This window comes from Hippichthys cyanospilos, chromosome 6 (genome assembly GCF_059441005.1).
Source record: "Hippichthys cyanospilos isolate Australia breed blue-spotted pipefish chromosome 6, RoL_Hcya_1.0, whole genome shotgun sequence".
Lineage (NCBI taxonomy): Eukaryota > Metazoa > Chordata > Actinopteri > Syngnathiformes > Syngnathidae > Hippichthys > Hippichthys cyanospilos.
The window spans coordinates 17,360,001-17,380,285 of NC_142374.1; the positions used below are offsets into that span (position 1 = coordinate 17,360,001).

General features: G+C 40.9%; 1 protein-coding gene across 1 annotated transcript in view; it reads right to left on the bottom strand.

The window, feature by feature from the left end:
* Nucleotides 1-19,922, bottom strand: part of otud7a (OTU deubiquitinase 7A) — a 29,729-nt gene extending 9,807 nt beyond the window's left edge. The window contains exons 1-10 of the mRNA XM_088417817.1: nucleotides 19,795-19,922; nucleotides 13,140-13,269; nucleotides 10,826-10,979; nucleotides 7,747-7,932; nucleotides 7,298-7,516; nucleotides 6,411-6,512; nucleotides 6,014-6,141; nucleotides 5,548-5,660; nucleotides 3,917-4,044; nucleotides 3,692-3,841 (exon numbers count right to left, since the gene is read on the bottom strand). Coding sequence (XP_088273943.1) covers nucleotides 3,692-3,841; nucleotides 3,917-4,044; nucleotides 5,548-5,660; nucleotides 6,014-6,141; nucleotides 6,411-6,512; nucleotides 7,298-7,516; nucleotides 7,747-7,932; nucleotides 10,826-10,910 — 1,111 coding nt within the window. The 5' untranslated portion in view covers nucleotides 10,911-10,979; nucleotides 13,140-13,269; nucleotides 19,795-19,922. The remainder of the gene's footprint in view (nucleotides 1-3,691; nucleotides 3,842-3,916; nucleotides 4,045-5,547; nucleotides 5,661-6,013; nucleotides 6,142-6,410; nucleotides 6,513-7,297; nucleotides 7,517-7,746; nucleotides 7,933-10,825; nucleotides 10,980-13,139; nucleotides 13,270-19,794) is intronic.
* Nucleotides 19,923-20,285: the final 363 nt, after the last annotated feature.

The window sequence follows — 20,285 nt, forward strand, 5'->3', positions numbered from 1 at the left end:
AAAGTAACGTTTTAATTCTGATTGCCATGCTGATTCAATTAAGCGGACGGCCTGGTGAGTCGAACACATATGGGTGTTTAATAGATAAAGTGGTGAAAGCTAGCCAGAGTTGGCGGGTTATTATGTAGGTGGTGTAAAAGACGGCCTTTTACTTCATTCAAATAGAAGCTGTAGGGGCTGCCAATGCAAACCTGTAATGGGTTTAGGAGCAGGGCCTGGAATAGAGTTTTCCAGTGGGAAAGTCCAACCACAGGAGCACTAGCGGTCTGATGAAAAGTCACAGCAATCGGGGCTGCTGAGGTCGCTCTGTGATAACCTATTCAAATATAAAATACGCTAAAAGCATTTGAACGAAAGAAAAGATCCCCAAACTTTTGGTGGACCCTGCCACTTTAGCTTCTCACACTTCACAATTGAGCAGCCATGCAAGCAACCTCAAAAGGACCAATAACAGGATGTGTCTGTGCAATTTAGAATCAAGTTACCGGGAGGCACCCGGCTTTAATCCTTCATACAGAGAGCTGAAGAAAGAAGCAGTATTCTCTAACAGCCAGTGGCACCTGAACACACACATGACCACCAACAGGCCCTCCGATGCGCTTTGCTGTGCGAGGGGGGGAACTGAGAACGGGTTTCCACCTGAAACATCCACACAGTGGTCCGCCTGTCGGGAGAGAGTCTCCATTTGTTGGGGGCCCCCCGGCATGCCTCGGGACCCTGCCCATATGTGGTGATGTGGTTAAGACTTTGCTTAGAACTGCTCTGCCCTAATTGGCAGTGAGGGCTTTTCATTATGACCTTTTCCTCAGATGACTTCTTATATGAGCATCCGCTCAGAAACCTGAGACAATCTAGCAATGTTTGACTATATCTATTTCAATCAGGCAAAAGCATATGAACATGTTTCTTCCATATAACAATACAGTGATAACACTCTGCAATGTAATTCCTCACATGAGTCGAGTAAAGTGTTTTCATAACATCCTGAGGAGACACTGCAGATGAAATGTTCTCTGCAAAGAACTCCTTGTACCAGAGAAAAATACTGTAGTGCCGACGTGCTGCAAAAAGATTGCGTTGCAGAGCCTATGCACCATCTAGTGGACAAAATATAGAATCCCTAAATAAATTAAACCATGGGTGCTGAGTGTAATGACTGTGAGGGCTTGGCTGAATTTGAACTGCTGCGGGGCATGGTTAGCAGCTTTTTAATCATGTCTGCCTGCTAGTCGGCAGTGGTCATATTCTGACTTAATAACTAGGTTCCTGTTTATATGCTGAGAATAGAATCTTACTCAGCAGTGAGATGAAGGAGAAATTGTTAAGGAGACAGTGAGAAGGATCTGGCCGCCTGCCTACAAAAATGACAAGCGAGATCCACCCACTGAGTCAGATGCACAATTGTGCCATGACTACTAAGACTGGTTGTCAAGGAGACCTACTCTGTTTCTCAATTAAAAGAATACATGTGAGGATTACTGTGACCTCAAGACTCAACGATGCATCCTGAGGTGAACAATGACATCAGAATGGGCAAAACAAGGAGTCCTTTGACCACATGGGGCAAAACCCAAAACAAAAAAAAACACTTACATTCAAATGAAACAGCTAAGTTTTAGTGTATGTTGGAAAGCTGAGGTTTCAGGTTTATTAACTTGGGATCGACATGAGGAAATGATCGATTATTGGCTGGGCTGATTATTGGCGCAGATGGCACAAATATTAGCATCTGTCTTTTTTAAAAGGTCTGATGGCAGATAAACAAATGTAAACTGTCCTAACTTCTAGGAGCTATTTCTTTAAAGTTTCAGATAATGTTATTAAAAAAATTTGTGACCTGGGAGCACTAGGCACCTGTGAATTTTCTTTGAAAATATATCTATGGAAAATGTTAACATTTCTGTTATTTTTACATTTTCAAGACCTTATTTACTGAAAAAAACAGCAGGGAACTATTTACTAGTTTAAGTTTTGGTTTATCTTTTTAAGACATGCCGAGGAACCCAGAACCTTGAACCCTCATTTTAACCAAACAAAATTAAAACCAAATTTAAAACAAATATGTATAAATAAATAAATATTATGCAACTCTGAATAGTTGTTCAATAAACATGCTTAAAGACATAATCATACTCCTTTGATAGCTGACATCAACTTCCTTCGAGCAATATTTCGCAACCTGAGCCGAGGCACTCATTACTTTCCACAACCAGACAAAAATGTCACAAAAATTATGAATGCTTAATTATCTTACTCCAATTTAGCTACAAAATTGACTCAACGTGATATCTGGGCGTGTTTATACAAACAAACAAAGGATTACCTGCTGGAAATCGTGTTTTACTTTGTTGTTAATGAATGGCAACAGGTGAACACACAGGTTTACTATTGCTGACGCCTTTTAGAACATTACCTTGTTTCGCCTGTGACTATATAAGTTAATGGAAAATATAAATACAATACATGATTGTAAATAAGTAATATTTGTAAGATTAATTAAGAGAAACTGTAGGCCACAAATAATCAACATTAGATTTCATACAACTGACTACAATTTGAAAAGATTATTAAGACAATTTGAGTGATGAAGACTTCAAAACATCGATCATTTGTATTGCTCCCTCATGCTTCTGTGTTACATGAATGAGCTGGAGCCTATCTTATCTTATCTGATTTAAAAAAAAAAAAGTGGCAGTCCAAAATTAAGGCCTTGGTTTTGAATTAAACGATTTTTGGTATTATGATTAAAAAAAGCATTCAAGAAAGAATTGCATTAACATTTCATATATGCTTTGTAAAAAAAAAAAAAAAAAAATTGAATACTACAAGAGGTAAAAGTGAAATATCTGATCATATTACAATGTTAAATATTATTGATTTCCAAAATGCAGTAATCACCACCAGATATGCATAATCAACAAAAACAAAAACAATTTAGTAATTATACTAGATGGTGCTAAATGCCATTAAAGCTTCTGTGTTTAAATTGTTGTGATACAGATTAAACAAAAGTGCATTTGTCTCTATGCCGACGTTCAGAGAGTAGAGCAGATCGTCCAGTAACCGAAAGGGTCGGTTGTTTGAATCCCGCTTTGGTCATGTGTTGTTGTGTCCTTGGGCAAGACACTTTACCCACCTTCCTTCCAGCGGCTGGTCGGAGGGGCTGTCAGTCTGCCTCAGGGCAGCTGTGGCTACACAACGTAGTTTACCACCACTGGTGTGTGAGTGCGTTTGGTAAATGAGTTGTCAGTGTGAGTGCTTTGAGTACTTAAGGATAGTAGAAAAGCGCTGTATAAGTACAATATTCATTTACCATTTATGGTCAAAGGAAATGTCTTTTTTTTTTTTGGGGGGGGGGGGGGGTGCTCAAAGTTTTACTGCCCCATACATGTGTAAGAAATATTAAGAAATCAATTGATTTATGATAGCCATCCTCAGTAATAATGCTAAATAAATCACAGCACACTGCTGTCCATGCTCTGGCTACTCCCAGGTTCCCGTTGCCAACTGGCATCTTTTAATAATGGATCACACATAGCTCTACTGCTAATTCATACATTATTTACCTCCAGCAGTACAGGCAGACCACTTGCAATCTCCCCATCAAGTAAGAAGACTTTCAAAGAAGGTGCTGCCTTGGATTGAAGAAACACTGCTGCAGTTTTGCCCAAGAATTTGGAATGAAGCTTACCTTGCTCTCGCTGTTGGTCTCTCTGCTCCATGGACACCAGTGCGGAAAAGTGCGCCTGATCGTAAGCCAGCACCAGCGGGGAGCAGTGACATCGACTCGGAGGAACCTCCAGGGGTAAGTAAAGCCCTCCAAAGGGGATTGGCGCAAATGCTGAAAGTCGGTAAGGACGTTGAGTGTTAAATATTTCCTCATTGTTGCGACGATCGAGACAAAGCGCAGCCTTACCTTCTCCTCCCGAGTCCCGGAGCATCGTGTCAGCCACCACCACAATCGGCCTGCGGAGCACGTGGGCCAGCACAAACACATGGAACTCCTCCAGACTCTCGTAGACTGGATCCTCAGAGTTATCCACCCTGCAGAAGGAAACACCCATGGGATTTTTGTGAGGATTTCCTGAGTTGTTACTGTCAAATTGAACCATAATCGCAGCGAAAACAGGAAATGTATAACCTAATCACACAACCTCATCATTTAGATCTATTTCATCTGGCGACTGTTAACAGGCAGGACCAAAATAGGCCCATCTGTTCCGGCTCTACATGTGTTGGAATAAAAGAGAGCAAAAGGAATCAGAGCGCTCAGGCTTGTGACCTCCAGGGAACAAGAAAATGTGCAACAATTAAGTTGTCGGGCACACTAACAGCCTACGCGGCCAAATTAACTCTAATGAAGAGCCTCTTAATATGTGAATCCCACTCAACCCATTTAGGGGGCTCATCTCACACCAGGAGCATCAAACATTCCAAACCTGATTACCGTGTTACAGCAGTGCTCAATGACAGGTTAAAACCACCACGCTAATAGAGTAAATGAGGCATTTTAAAAGAAGAGCTGAAAACCAGCTAGAAATACAATTGAGGTAAGCAGCCTCCCTTTGCTTCAGAAGTCTGTTTCTTTTTTGGTCAACACAGCACACCTGTTTTGTGAGAACAGAAATGAGAAAAGGCACATATGGTTTCTCTGTGCGTAGGAGTAGGAAACTAGTTTGTTTCCAATCTGCTCCAACAAACGTGTTTGCATGCGTGTTTAATGCAATAAGGAAGCCACAGCTGAGTGGGAGGGAGGAGACAAGTGCAGCAGATATGAAAGCGTGAAAAATAATCACCACTAGATGGCGTAGTATGACATGATCTTGTATCGACTTTGAGGAAGGACTAAACCTCATTCTAAAAGTCAAACTGAACAACATTTTCCCCCACTTTTTTTTCCCCAATTTCAAACCATGTCACAGCTGTGGTGAATTACATATTTATAAACATATTTACCTAAGAGACACAATGTTAAGCCACAAATGATTCATTCCATCTTCAAATTTAGAATGAATCACTACATTTTCATCATAAAGGTTTGACATTTTGGAAATTATTAATGGTCCTTCTCCTAGTCAATTTGAAGGAAATGCATTATTTTTGTAGACTGAACAAGTCATGGTAAAATAGGCAAATCTGATGTCTAGTGGTACGTGAAGGCACTTGGAGAGTACAAAAGATTTTAACACTGTTTTAACAGGGTTTCTGAAGGTATCACTACTCTATCAGTGATGTCCCTATGGAAATAAAAAGAAATACTTTCTTTGAACACAGCCTCCGTCTATTTAAACTTGCTATTTCCGTTGAAATGTTAGAATTTATTGTTTTGTTTTCATACTGTATAATTAAATTGTTTGGATGTACGATTCAAGCACTTCCTCGAAATCGAGAAATTCCTCGAAATTTTGAAAACGTTCCAAGAAATGCAGTTTAATTGCTGGTACAGCTCAGAATATTATGACACGAGTACAAATCTTTTTCTCTTTAAATGTAGGTTATGCAAGCTGCATTTTGAGCATATGTGTGGGAGATGTGGAGAAGACTTACCCTCCGCTGTTGTTGCCATTTTTGCTGAGGTGAGTGCGAGGCTCACTGGAGGCCAACTTGAGTAGCTCGTTCCACTCCCGCTCCCACTCCTCCTCGGTGTACATCAGGCCAGACTGCACAAGTAACACAACTTTCATGAGCACAGGCTCACCCACATCTTCCCTTTTATCATTCAAAGTCTCTGTTGCCAAAAAAAAAAAAAAAAAAAATAGCTTGCCGAACCTGTTGCTGTCAAAGGAAAAGCCTGGCAAAAAGGTAAAGTTATTCTACTAGACTGACAAATACTTTCATCGACATCAACAAACGACAATGTACAGCCTGGCCACTAAGTTTCACTTAAAAAGGCAAAAATGTGAGCCCTAGCAAAACCGAGATAATTATGGAATGTGATGAATTCATTAAACTCAGATAAGCTAAGTAAAGTATCTTGGGTGCACTGTGTTGTGAATGGAGAGACTCTACCAACCTCCTTGTTCTGTTGGGTTTGCTGCCACCTCCACCTCCTTTTCAGGGCATCTCTCTCTGCTCCGCTCTTCATCATTGTGTACAGGGACTTCCTTAGCATCAGGTCTCTATCATGGAAACCCCACATCCCTGGGGAGACACATAAACATCATTATTGTTGCACTTCATAGACACAACAGTTTTCCTGTTATCTTACAAAAACAATATTAAAAGTAAAAATTAAAATAAGAAAATCATTTTGATAGTAGGTTGGCTTCGTAATGTCATTGCCATTATAAGGCAGCTATGAATCACTATGTAAGCACCTACAGTATAATACTGCTGGACCTCTTATACTGTAATGTACTCCTGACATATTTGAGTCACAGTTAAACGCATGTTAAAACTGGGTCATTTACCTAAAGAAGCAGCATGCAGGAGGCAGTTCCCATCCCCAGTGGTGGCCAGAGGAAGCAGCTTCTTACAACTGGTGCACATGGTAGACCACCAATTCAGACGGCCTATGCAATATAGTTAGGATAATCAAAATGTGATTTGTTAAAAAGAAGATGAAAATCCTCTTCCTTTCACATCAGGTCAGCCAGCATCCCTCAGGGACAGTTGGGGGGGGGGGGGGGCATCTTGACAGCCCTGAGCCTTGCACACAATCCTCACAGCTGAAATAACTGCATCATTTATTTAACAACACAGTACATGCAGTGTAAGCTAATGTTATGAATCTTATGAGGGTTTTTTTTTAGTATTTTATACTTTTCAAAGCTCAATATTTTTTGAGGTAAGTATTTTCAAATGTCTAGGAAGGTATAGATTGCATTCTCACACACAAATCAGCTGAATGTTGGCTGCTAGGCATAGTGTCGATTGCGCAATCACATGATGAAAAACTCAAGTTGGTTTACATATGTGCAAATTTTAGCTACTTATTATATGTGGATGATTGGTTTACTGCAAATTGACATGCTCAAAATTTCATATTTATTAACTAAAATTAATATAGTGATATACACTACATTAATTATTATCTTTGCTTCTTGCTTGTTTGTACAGTATAGAAAATGGAGATGCTTTCTCCACGAGTTCAAAGCTTCAGATGGAAAATGAATCCTTGGGGATTCTGGAGTTCTGGGAGAAAAAACAAAAACAAAAAACTAAGTCTTCTCCCAGATGTCTTGCTTTTACTCAGAGATTTGACTCATCCTCTTCTCCATCTGTGCTGTTTTTGATTGCACACTATTAAGTACCAAACTATTAAGATACAAAATGCATGAACAATGCTGATACTGACCAGCTTGCTCCAGAGCCATCATGGTGGACTGCTCTATCAGGTCTCTCTCTATAAAACTCCTGAAATCTTCGCTGTACACGCTGAGGTCTGGCAGCTGGAATGTGTAGATGGGCATCTCAAGAGGGAACTGCTCGTTGGTACACTCGTTGGCCACTTGGAGCCGCGCCAAGGAAACAATGGCAGAGCTGGCATGTGAGATTCCGCGGGACAAACGTTTCTCTAGAGGGGGAGACAGAGACAGGTGTGAATGGATGAGAGTGTGAAAAGTGTTTTCAGAGATGGCTTATATTTTGTGTCAGTGGATGTGTGTGATGTGAGACTCCAACATCATACACCCCAAAACGTAGGCCAATGAACCTAACTTATGTTTTGACGTACTGGAGGTGAGAGAAGTAGCTGGAAAAAATCCAGAAAGGTGAAGGTATTAAATTGTCACAATAATAGTCTACCTTGTCCATTGTCCTCCTGCTTCTGCGCACACGACCTGTCGATCTTGCTGACATGGGTTGGTGTGTCACGTGTCTCTGGCTGTTTGTAGTAGCGGCCCTCATTGAAGACTTGCGGCAGGTTGGCAGTGTGGACCTGCCTAAGCTCTTCATAATCATTCAGAGCAGCACTGAGGTCCCAGTTTTTACCTGGCAGGCACAAAACAACAAAGATACCCGCATGGTGAACAAATACATTAAAGCATGGACTGAATCGGTGCTCACTCGAAACGAGTAGCAAATTTTCGTCTGATCAGAATTTTCCACACACGACCCAAATGAGTCATAGCATATTGTCATCAGGGTGAAAGCGTTTCTGCATGTTTGGGAGAGCTTACCCGGCTAATGAGCATTATATTAAACTTCAAGCGATCAGTCAATGAAGTCCATCTAGGCAGTGTATCAACCGCCTTAGTCGTTACTTCGCTGTTGGCCTCCAATGCCACCAAAGTTGGATGCTGTATCAGGATATGTTACCAGAAGCCCGCTTGTGGTAGCTTAGTAAAAAGCTAACTATCACAACAAACATGACATGGATAGAAATGGTTACCAAAAGCCAAAAACCAGCCAGGTTTCTGATGTCAGCCAGTATAAAGCGAGGGGTTCTGGAGGTTTAATTATGTGATTTAAAATCAACAATGAAAACCTCTTCATAGTTTGACGTGTCGACTTTAGCATGTTAGCGAATATTGGTACACAAAAATTACCAACATTTCCAAAGAGTGAAACTGATGGCTTGGTAAAGTGCTTCAGATACATATGTTGTAGAAGGAAGATAAAGTGATATTTCATTTGTTGGATTATGATGTGTTTTATGATGTGTTCTAATTCTCATGAACCTGGAATTTGGTTGTTAAATGGTAAGCAAATGGCCACAGCAGTGGTATCAGTTCAGGCCTTAATACACACTAACGGATAAGAAAAAAAATTAAATACAGTTTAAGTCTGAATGTCCTCTTGGAAGTATTCCTTGTACAACCCAGACTAGTTTACCTAAAATGAACTAGTATGATTTTTATCAATGATGTATGATAGTCCTGTTCAATATGAGATACAATATTGTTTACAGCATAGGTCTCAAACTCCAGTCCTTGAGGGGTGCAATCCTGCATGTTTTCGATGCTTCTGTCGTAAACACACCTGATTGAAATGAATAGGATCCTTATCAAGCATCACCAGAAGCATCGAAAACATGCAAGATTGCGTCCCTGGAGGACTGCAGTTTGAGATTGTTGTAAACAATGCTATATCTCATATTGGACATGCTACAGAAAATTGAAAGTGACATGCTGGGCTCAAATTCAAAAGAACTATTGAACTGGACTATGATAAAAATCACACTGGTTCATTTTTCCACATTTTGCTCTGGGTTTCCATTTCTTTTAATGTAACACAAATGCAAAAGTACCCCCATACACAGTAGAGCAAAAACAGTGAAGCTGTTAGTAGCAGTGAAAGGTTGAGCTTGGGTAGGGTCAGAACAGTGATGACGGCCAAGCGAGACAAATCCATTAAGAGAGTGACAGCAATATCCTGATGCGTAGGTGGAACATGAGCAGACACATTCTCTTGTTAAGACGCATTGCAAAGGAAATGTGTGTGCGCGTGCAAAACTGTTTATTGAACCGTATTAAAGCCCAAAATCAATATTTCTTAGGATAACAATGTAATGCAATTATGAGCAGACTGTAGCTTGGCCTCAGATTAAAGAGCAAAATGTAAGCCTATTGTTAAACTGTCAGGTCCTTGGTTTTGTTTGGCTGCTCTCTTATCACTCTCATAGAGTCTGTTCTCAGAGGAAGCTGGCAGCTGCTTTAAGGCCTTTTAAGTGCAGATAGATTTAGTTTTAGAAACCGAGCTTAAAAAGAAAATAACAGGGCAGAATTAATGATCATGACAGAGTATTCTGCTTTATAATTCTTGCGGGTGAAGACATTCAGAAAAGTGTGTGTCCACCGGTTTTGTAATTGGAGCATGTTTGTTGGCCAGTTAATGGACTCCTTTAAAGGGAAGCTGCGCTACTTCCTCTAGACATCCAGACATGTTGCTCCAACACTAACTGAACATGAAACTTGGCACCGCTGATCCCCGTCTCTCAAGCCAAATCGATGCAAAGCGGATTTAGTGAACGTCTCTCAGAGGTGATCAAAACCAACACTGGCAACCAAAGGCCTGGCAAAATGGCGGCTAATGCATGGTCTCTAAATGCTTCCGCACACACCCTTATTGGAAAACAGTTCCCTCCATTTGAAATGGCTGCAGTCAGCAAAAAGAAGCGCAGATAAATTATGAACATGGGTTACCCATATCCATCAGTGATTTATTAGCTCTAACTTACTCATGCAGGAATTCCACTATTGAAAAACATTTACCATTTAGCAATAAAAACATGTGTATTGTATCCAGGGCAGGCCACAAACGACCATTTTGCTAGTTGACTAGTCACCAAGAGCACTCGTCGCCGTGATGTGGATTAATCAGGTAAAAATCATAATGTATCATGCTAAATTGCACACCAACTCTCTAGTGGTGTGAAAGGTTTACAACAGTAAAAACAATAGTGCACTAGAAACCAGCTGCACCACATACAAAAAGAAACAAGTGCTATATTTAGTCCCGGACAAAACACAAACACTGTCTGATCTTAATCGTCTTTAATTTCTATGTACACGGGACATTGGCTCCAACCCTGCTAACCATGGACCGCAATCATGTCGGCTTGTGAACTTTTGCACTTGAGTGTTTTGTTTTGTCCAATCTGGCTAAGTGAGTTAAGCTTACATACCAGTAGCACAGTGTTCTTCAATGAGACCCAGTGAATGGACACAAAGCCGTCTCTTGGGAACACTCTCGTAAACACGTCACAGCAACTTATAAATCAACTGAGCTGGCTCCTGATCGTGAGGTCCTGGCCTCCCCTCCCTCCTTTTGTTTCCTTTCTCCTCCCCAGTCTTAATCGCAGAATCCAGCCCGCATTAAGGGGCAGATGATCAAACACGCCATCGGTTCCTTTTTAGTGTAGTTAGAAACAGTTGTCTCTTACCTTCCAGCAGGTCTCTCGCCAGACCCGGTTCTGCCCCCGTGGACCGAACAAAGTCTGACAGGACCGCGTCCATGTCCAGAGTCATGTGATCATGTGTGTGCGCTGCCCACGGTGCAGCGGAGGCCTTGGTGGACGCCAGCCTTCACGTTCTCATCTGACAAAGGACAAAGATGAGAAAAGGCGTTTAAAAACAAGCACTTAGGAGATAACTTTTTGTGTCCAAACTTGAGCAGGGGTCAAACGAGTGCAAGCAGTGCTCCTCCTCATCTTACTAACAGACATAACATAACACCCAGTCGCATAGATGTAATATCAACAGAGCCGCAGCCAGGTCGTATCCAGGACACATCTTCCTGATTCCAAAGTGTTTGGCCTGCTGCCTGTAATCGCAACAATGCAAACTCTCTTCCTGCCTCTGTGGGCTGATGGCTGTAATTGAGCATCTTAAACCACATCAGTGCTACTGTTTACTAGCAGAGGGCATGTTTACGTCCAAGAAATACAGCCACTAATTTCCCATGGTCAATAGACTAGGTCACAAACAACACTAATGAGATGCATTCACTCTCTTGTTGGGCGGAATTAATGAGTTCATGCATAACTGTCATTCCTTTGGAAGAAGCGGCGTGGGGGGTCAGAGAGCGTCCCGGAGCGACTGCAAGCAAAGAAACAAACACCCACAGGTTTACAGCACCAATAGCGAACCTCTGTACACCGAACAGAGCCTGCTAAGGCCCGTGGCTTTGACCCAAGAAAAACCGATTCCCTACCAACGTCGATGCGTTTGGTTCTCACTCTCGGGACGTCTGCGTTAAAGAGCACAATACGACATTTGTAACGCGCAGGAACAAAAACTGTCCTATAACCGAACCTTGGCTCTCAAGAGCTGCTTGACTTCTGTGGTACTCTTTATCACATTGCGTTTTTAATGAGTCAAACTTGCAATTATGGTGTACAGCACAATAATTTAGCTGTCCTAGTTACTGTCAGCCATTTGCACTCTGTTGTAGTAGTGAGTGAGTGATTGAGTGTGCTTGTGAATATTCCCATTCCTCTGGGTCATTTCATTCAAGAATTTTGATTTTGTTTTCATTTATTGCTGCATGTGTTTCTTTTTTAATGTAATTGAGCTGGAAAAGCTTTATGATTGCAATTCAAACTACCTGAGGTGTTCTTTTTTCAAGGATGGAAACCAATCAGTCACACTCAGGACACTGGATTGACCACAACGGGATTTTCCTGAATGCCTCTGAAGATGTTTGGCTTCTCACCTGAGCAAGTTTCATCAATTCATCCAACAAGGCTTGGGCCAGCCAAACTCAGCCAGGTTGAGCTGGGTATGGACTGGTGCAGCCCTCAAAAATCCTTGGCGCACAAATTGATGAAACCTACTTGGATGAGAGGCGAAACATCTCTTAAGACTACGAGAACAGTCCAGTTGTGATCGATAAAATAAGCTAGAGATAAGATAATCATGCACTTCAGGTAGTTGCAGCCCTAATTTCTACCAGTGTAACTTTCTATTGAGATAGTTGTACTTTGACCAAGTATCACACACAACTACTCTCCCATCTGAACTTGTTCCCCTACTAAAATCTTTAATTAAAATATGTCGTACAATGATTTTAACTTAAAAATGCAAACGTGTAAATACAGCATTCACCTTTTATGTGACATTTGTGGAAAAACACTAAGAAATATGTTTTTTAAGGCAAACTTTTAAATAGTATTTGACCTTTTCATATTGAGTGATAATTTTGGCGAGGAAGTATTGTATTGGAAGATTCCCACTGACATGATGCAGGTCATATAGCTTTTTAGTGTAGTGCTGAGCGGAGAGACAGAGAATGCGTAAGTTACTCCATGTAACCTCATCCTTTCCTCTTAAGTGCAGTCATGTCCACCCCCCCAACACTCATCTGGAAGTTAAAAGTGACTCAGAAACGGCCAGGCTACATGGTTTCTATCTGACGTGTTGGTGGGATTCTGCCATCCAGTTAAAATATTTTTAAACGTTTGCTTGAACTACAGAATAAGTAAAGACAAAAAACTATGATATTTCTATGTCCAACGCCCTTTAATGGAAACATAAAAGAACTTCTAAAGAAACTGAATTATAATGCTTCCAATAAATATTGCATGCCATTAGCTTGCACAGATGTACCTAATGTGTACCACAGTGAATATTACATGAACTGTAATTACTTGTTCCATCTTACAGACTAATGTGGCAACAAGGATGTCAAAGTTCGCCCAAATGTTGTATGCTTCAATAACATCTGTACATGTGCTTCTAACTGCTTTTCAAACTTACCTTCTGTATTTTTGCTGCGGTTTGATGTGACGCCATCAGATGACTCTGGGACTGTCAGGACGAGACAGAGCTCTAGTCCATGGCTTCATAAATCAAGGAGAAGAGGAAGACAGTGGGGATGCAGAAAACCCTGAAATACACACAGTAATACAAATATCACTGTCAGTTCCTCAATTTTAACTGAGTAGAAGGATTATAATACCATCTGACTCCAATCATCATATTGCTTCTCCTTACTATCATTTGAGTCATATTGTGGAGAACAGGGAGTTCCACTGCTTTACAAACTCACATTCCAAGATGAACATTAAACATCTATTCTGTTCACAAAGCCTAAACTCAAGTCACGAAGGCACCAAAATGTCTTAGGTGTACAGACAGGTCTCTACATAAATAAAATGCAGACGGTTGTGGGAAATGACCACAAACTTGGTTGAGAAAGTGAAAAACTAGCCTTGCCATCTTTGCTTATACACAACAATGTGTCAACTTGCTGATGCTGCTAAAAAGCAGGACAACAACGATTGACACACACACACACACACACACACACACACACACACACACACACACAAGCAAAAGAGGTCATATGATGGGTTGGGACAGATTGACAGGTGCAAAGGAGAGAAAATAATTCCAAAGCAAGAGAAATGTAAACAAGTTGCACAATAATGTAACTACATTAACTAATTTAGAGCCAGATCAGTTTAAATAGATCTTCACTGCCATTGACAGCTATAAAAGTTTCAATTAGAAATTCAATCCATTCCAAGTGGTATACATGGAGCCATAGACTAAAGCAGACATTATATGAACATTACAGAGAGATTTTTTTTTCCATGTTTTCTACCAAGTAGAGCACAGCAAGCAACACCTCACCAACCTCACAGCAAGAACTCTGGCAAACATAGCAGTCGGTGTCAAAGTTCTCATATTAAAGACTAAAATATCCGTCATGCATCATTCATTGTGAACACGAAGCTTAAGCATGTGAAGGAAGGAAGCATGAATATGTTTTTTCGTTGGAAGTCACTCCAACTGCTTCAGCTTTCCACTCCTACATCAATAAATGACTTACTGTACTGAGAAACAAGTCAAGCTATAAATCACTTCCATGCTCGTAACATTTTCCATAAATGGTCATCTGTTGAAGGTCTTTCAAAATATTCTGTCGTGGTTCCTCATAACATTACATAACGAAGTATGTTACCTAGTTGGATAGCATGGTCATTAAAAAAACAATAAAAAAAATAAAAACAAAAAAAAAATCAACACTGAAATGAAACCATAGCAAAAACAAACCAACAAAAACATTGAAATCTATGGTATATTAAAAATGTCGGGGTAAATTAAACTTCCACCTCTACTACCTTGAATCTTCTTCATCTTGTGGTTACAGAACAAGCACTTTAGGAACAGTGTGACAAATATCTGATCGAGCAGCCAACTAGCATCTGAGCAGCCCACACTTAGGTAACAGCATTAACTCATGTCTTATTCACCGCAGTGCAATCGCAAAATTGCTCTATTGCGAACGTGTCATCTACTGAGCTGTGTGCATCAAGTCATATTATCTACACTTGGGCTCACTTGCATTGCAGATATTTTTTAAGGAAAAAAAAAAGAAACACCAAACTTTAACCATTTTTTTCTGTGAAAATGACAGATCACAGCCTTAATTTACCTCAACTGGCACCACACAAGATGTACTCATTACTTCAAGTCCACAACATGTCCGCTAATGGAAAATGAATACTCTCCTGTGAAATACAGTGAGACAGTGAGAAATAATGACCAAGAGGAAAGCACAGCACCCGATGAACCACCTGTTGCTTTTCTATGATTGTACATGTGCTGCTTATATACGTCCATGATGCAGTAGCAGGTTGAGTTAATGGTCACCCACGTGCAAGATGGATATGCAGCAGGTGGGAGGGAAACTGCACTTGAACGCTTTCTCTCCCATTATAGGAAGACACATGTACAGTACATGGACGTTATGTGATAGCGCATTATAGTTCTAGGAAGAAACACGAAATATACAGTGGCTTTTATACTGTAAGATTTTTGTGAAATTAATTTACCGATAAGTCATTATCTGGCTTACAAATTTTCTATGCCCACTACAAAACTGGTCAGACAAACTATCGCATTCTTTCTACCGGAGATTTTAAATCCTGGACCTCCATGGCAGGTGTTATGGATTTTTTTTAGTTCTGCTGCAACATACCTGATTCAAATGATCAGACAATCGACAATGCAGAAGCAGGATAACAATCCTGATCGTTTGAATCAGGTGTCTTGCAGCAGGGAGACATACGGAATAAAACATTCGGGAGATGGGCCTTCGAGGACCATGATTGAAAACCCCTGGTTTCTACTGTAGAAAGATAAACAAAATGTATGATTGCCACATAAAAATCACAGTTATTTTCCCACAGAATGACGAAATAATTGGTATACGAAATAAATCCCCAAACCCTTCTCAACACCTAGCTGTTGCTGTTTGGGGAAATGACTGTGTAAGAGACACATAGACAGCTGCTCATGGGCTCCAGGCCAAAGGGGGATATCCTCTGCAAAGGCAGCAGCCAAGAGGCCGCAGTCATTTGAATCCATTCGCAAATATCATTACACAGCTGTGACACTCCTACCCTGTTTTACAACTTGTGGGCCTTTAAAAGTCTAGACTCCCATGCTGGCTGAGAAATGCTGCAGGATGCAATAATGTCACTTTACGTCTCATTGCCACACTGCACACTGCTAGCACAGCAAGAGCGTGCACAGAGCTAGGATTTGTTGTTGTTGAAACGCGAATATTTGAGGTATGCTTCAATCGATGCTGCTCTGCTAACACAAAAGCGGTGTTTATCTACACCGCATGTAAATGCAGGGGCTGTGATTTGATACATGCCACTTTCCAGTCAAGTCCAATGTTCGACTCCACTGCATGTGTGGCATTCAACCAAAACAAAGCTGTGGTTGCTGAAGGGCGCAGGACAAGTTCATAATTCGCTTAAATATCAGCCCCTCCAGCTCTGCTATCACAGAGCAGGTGAAACCTGCTTTCTCCACTGTGCTTTTTCCAATCCAATGTCGCATGCACCCAACTGGGGCCAAGGGTCAAGGCCCTTCATAGCACAAGAGTCTAATGCTTCTAGACATTTAAAAAAAAGTTCCAAAAAGTAATAGTAAAATATGGTCCGTGAGTAAAATGCTCTCAAGTGCTATTGATCTGATAATACATACTATATACCGATTACTGAACACTGTACATGTTTATACGGTACAAGAAAGCACACTCTACTTTTAGTGATTTTTTAAACATTCTTTATCATTTTACATTTGTGATCTAGAGGTGTTTTTCAGAAAAATACTGATTGTATGATATGTTAGTGACAGAATTCAACATGTTCTGAGGATTCATTTACAGTGAAATGTCAAATCTAAATTTAATCTAACAGGCGTGCAGCAGAAGTGTAATAACTTGGGGAATTACAGTACATTTAATAGCCCCAAAAGAATAAACATTTCTGATGCTAAATGTATTGATACTCACTATGCCTGTGGACTGTTATGCTCACTCTCAGTTTCTCAATAAGGTGCTCTGCAAGGCACTTTGAAAACGTAAGCTTGTTTCCTTATGTTTAAAAATATTACATAGGATTAAAGGCTAAGTGGATCGCAACCATTTGACAAAATAGATATGTGGGTCTGAGGGTGACTATTCAAAAACAACTGCTTTAAGCTGCTTTCCTTGTTTACGTTTCAGCTGTTGACAAAATCGAGTGCAGTACTTTACTGGATCTAAAAAGTGCATCCTTACAGCCTTTACTCATCAATATGTCATTCATTTGTTTGGTAAGCATTCAATGAGACAGCCGCAGAGAGCAGTCCTTTGTTTTTGCTACTTAAAATCTACAATGAGCAACAGCAGAACAACTGATTTGAGCCTACGTATACTTTACAGTGCCTCCTTCAGTAGAAAGGAACTGACAGACAAATGGAAAGTTTCCAGAAGGGTTTTCTCGCTGAGAAAAAGAGGTCTGACCTCTTTTTCAGAGTGAAAGAAAATGACCTACTGTGGGTTTTCATGAAACTGAATTGAGCCACCAAGGGTATCCTATGCGACCGTGTTCTGTTTGGTTTGGAAAAATATTCCCTTGTTGCTGATTTGCGGGAAGACAGGGGAGAGCTGTGCCCACTTGGCCTCGCAGGGAACTTCCTACAAAGGAGGGCGTCTACGGCAACTAGCCAGCTTCCAGCACTGGTGCCAGTGTAGGATCAATTGCAATCCTTTCGGCTTGTTATGCTCACGGAACTGAGTTCCGTTAGAACAAAGCTGATGTCTATAAGTCATATGTTGACATTTTGCATATTCTTTGTATTTTTCTTTGGATCATGTGCACAACAGAGAAAATAAGAACGCTTGATATTATGACTGAAATGTTTCAACAATAAAACCAGCTTTAGCTGACATAACTCATATAGATCATCACATGTGACAACGTAGGGATAATTAAAACTCTATAAACCATTTAAGGCTTTGCATAATAATAGTAGACCAACCCAGCCGAGACAGTAAAGCAATGCACCTTTAATTAGGTTCTATAGTCTATCAGTACACTATTTCATGAGAAATATCACACTACAGCCCGTTATGAAGCAATCAAAATGTCAAAAGCCACACAGGCAGTGGCAGCACATGCAGTAAAGCCTTATCTTGTCAACATGACATGATATCTGTTTAAATCCACATTATCGTCAGCCGATCATGACTTTTCAGACGTGATCCCTGGATTTCCAGAGCATTTCATTGTTTTATAATTTAAACAGCACTCAGTGTGAGTGAATGATATTAAAAATTGTTTAAAAATGCTTGATCATAAGTTTAAACAAATCTTATGAATAAAAAGAGGACTTTGACTTCTAATATAATTTATGAGTTGAGGTAAAAAAAAAATGTTTTTTCTACATGTACACATTCAATTTATTATAAAGCACAGCATAATTTTTGTTTGAACCATAAAAACATGGTGGGAGTCAAGGAAGGCTTGGATGATTACTAAGATTGGGAATTTGATTAGAATAAGAAGAGATTTTGGCCAATATACCCAGCAATCTTAGCAAAAGTTGAATCACTGTGGTTCAAACTGAATACGAGCATTTTTACATGGTACAGTTTATTCAGATTCAGACCTTTTTTTTTTTTTTTTCAAATCTAACTTCATGGCTGTAACATCAGGAGAGCATGGGCGCACCAACAAATTGTTTGTACTTCTGCTTTATAAATAGGTTGCCTCACATTGTGAAAACAGCTCCTCAGTGGCCTCTAGATTACCTCACTGCATGAAGGGAGATACTTGACATGGCCTCACCACCTGTAGGGAGGTCTGCAGAACAGGGTCCACTTTAAAGAAGGGCAGTGATTGTACGGTGATTACATGAGTCTCTTGACTCACATAATCTCCCCGGAAGGACTAAACTTTACAGATTTTAGACATGACAGAAAACCATGAAGGTCAGATGTATTTTACTCAAGGAACCAAAACTTTCTTGTTCATTTTTCTTACCATTACACACCATAATGGGGGAATTCTTTGCTAAGGTAATGGAGGTAGTGGGATGTTGGCAGGGATGTTTGCAAAGGAATGTCAGTGGGCATTGTCCGAACGCTGCCATGAGTGACATGAAAGCTCAGCTGAGTTCAACACCAACAGTCATCTCTGTTCTGATTTTCTGCAGCTAAATGTCACTGACAGGAACAGAATTCACAGTGGTAACTGATCGGGTGCCAAGTGCCCTCTCTTCCCGAAGCCTTCTGTAGGAGACGACATGGCACGGCTTAGCCTGGCACCCACAGGCTCGCCTTGGCTTTGTGGCTCTGTTTTAGCTTTGTCCAGAAAGCAGGTTAGAGTTGGATCGATGGGTTGTAAACAAGAGCTCAAATAAGACTGGATTTTTTTCATTAGACTGTTTTTCCCACACATGTGAATGAATGACAGACATAGATGTAAAGTTAGAAAAAAAATTGTAGCGTTGTCATACCTGAAGGCACTCAGTGATGAGAGATATAAACTAGGGCATTGATAAACAAGGTTTAATCTACAAGTGCAGTGTTGCATTTTTCCACTTTTGACTAAATAATTCACGTTTATCACCTGTCTCCTTGTTAAAGCAACTGTCCCAGAAAAAAAGTATGATTGATATTCTGTGAGGTAGGCTACATAGGTTCATTGACCTAACTGTCAAATGGTTATAAAACAGGCCACCATCCCAACATACAGCCGGTTGTCACATGGACGTGTACATTCCTACTACAAATCACAAATAGCTATTTGTGACTAATTACACAGCCTTACATTGATGTTGACAGTGTTTAACTCCTCGACGCCGGTTAACGACGAATCACGACGAGTGGTCGTGATGTCTGGCCTCGGATATTTGCGCCTCGAGGCTAAAAATAAGAGCTAAACCGTAGCTAAAGTTGAAGGCATCGAAGCACGTCCACGCACATAACGAAGACAGGTGCACCTGTCCGCAGTGCTAACCTATTGTGCTCGCCACTGAACCCGTCGTAGAAGCGGGGCCTGTCGCGCTATATGGGGGGTGGGTAATTCCCCCCCCGAAAAATAAAAACCTGAGTGAGTCTTACCGTTCCGCCGTCAGTCATTGCGCCCCATCATACCGTTTTTAGTCCAGACCTCTTGGCGAACCGTTAATTCCTAGCCGGCCGTCTCCCTCCCGCCTCTCGGTGTCTATCTCTCTCGCGTTCGCTCATCCCCATGTCATATTCCTCCGCTGCAGTAGAGATAAGCCACGCCCCCTCCGGCTGATGCGTGACGTAAACTACCGGCCGGGAGCTCGGGAGCGCACACGCACGTACGCACGCAGCGGGCGCGCGCGCGCCTATTGGCGTGAGGACCCAAAAGCCCGCGAGAGGACGCTGTGGTGCCTGATTAAAAACAAATTTCAACTTTGGACTCCCGAACCCGGTGCTGTTTGTATATTTGTAGATTTTAGTGCCAATTAAAGCGACTTTCTTGCGATATATTTACAAACGCTCAACTTGAGATTTATTTTTAATTGTTTATCTTCCCTCTTTGGCTTCCTCTACCGGCCAAAAACAACCCGAAAATAGTTGTT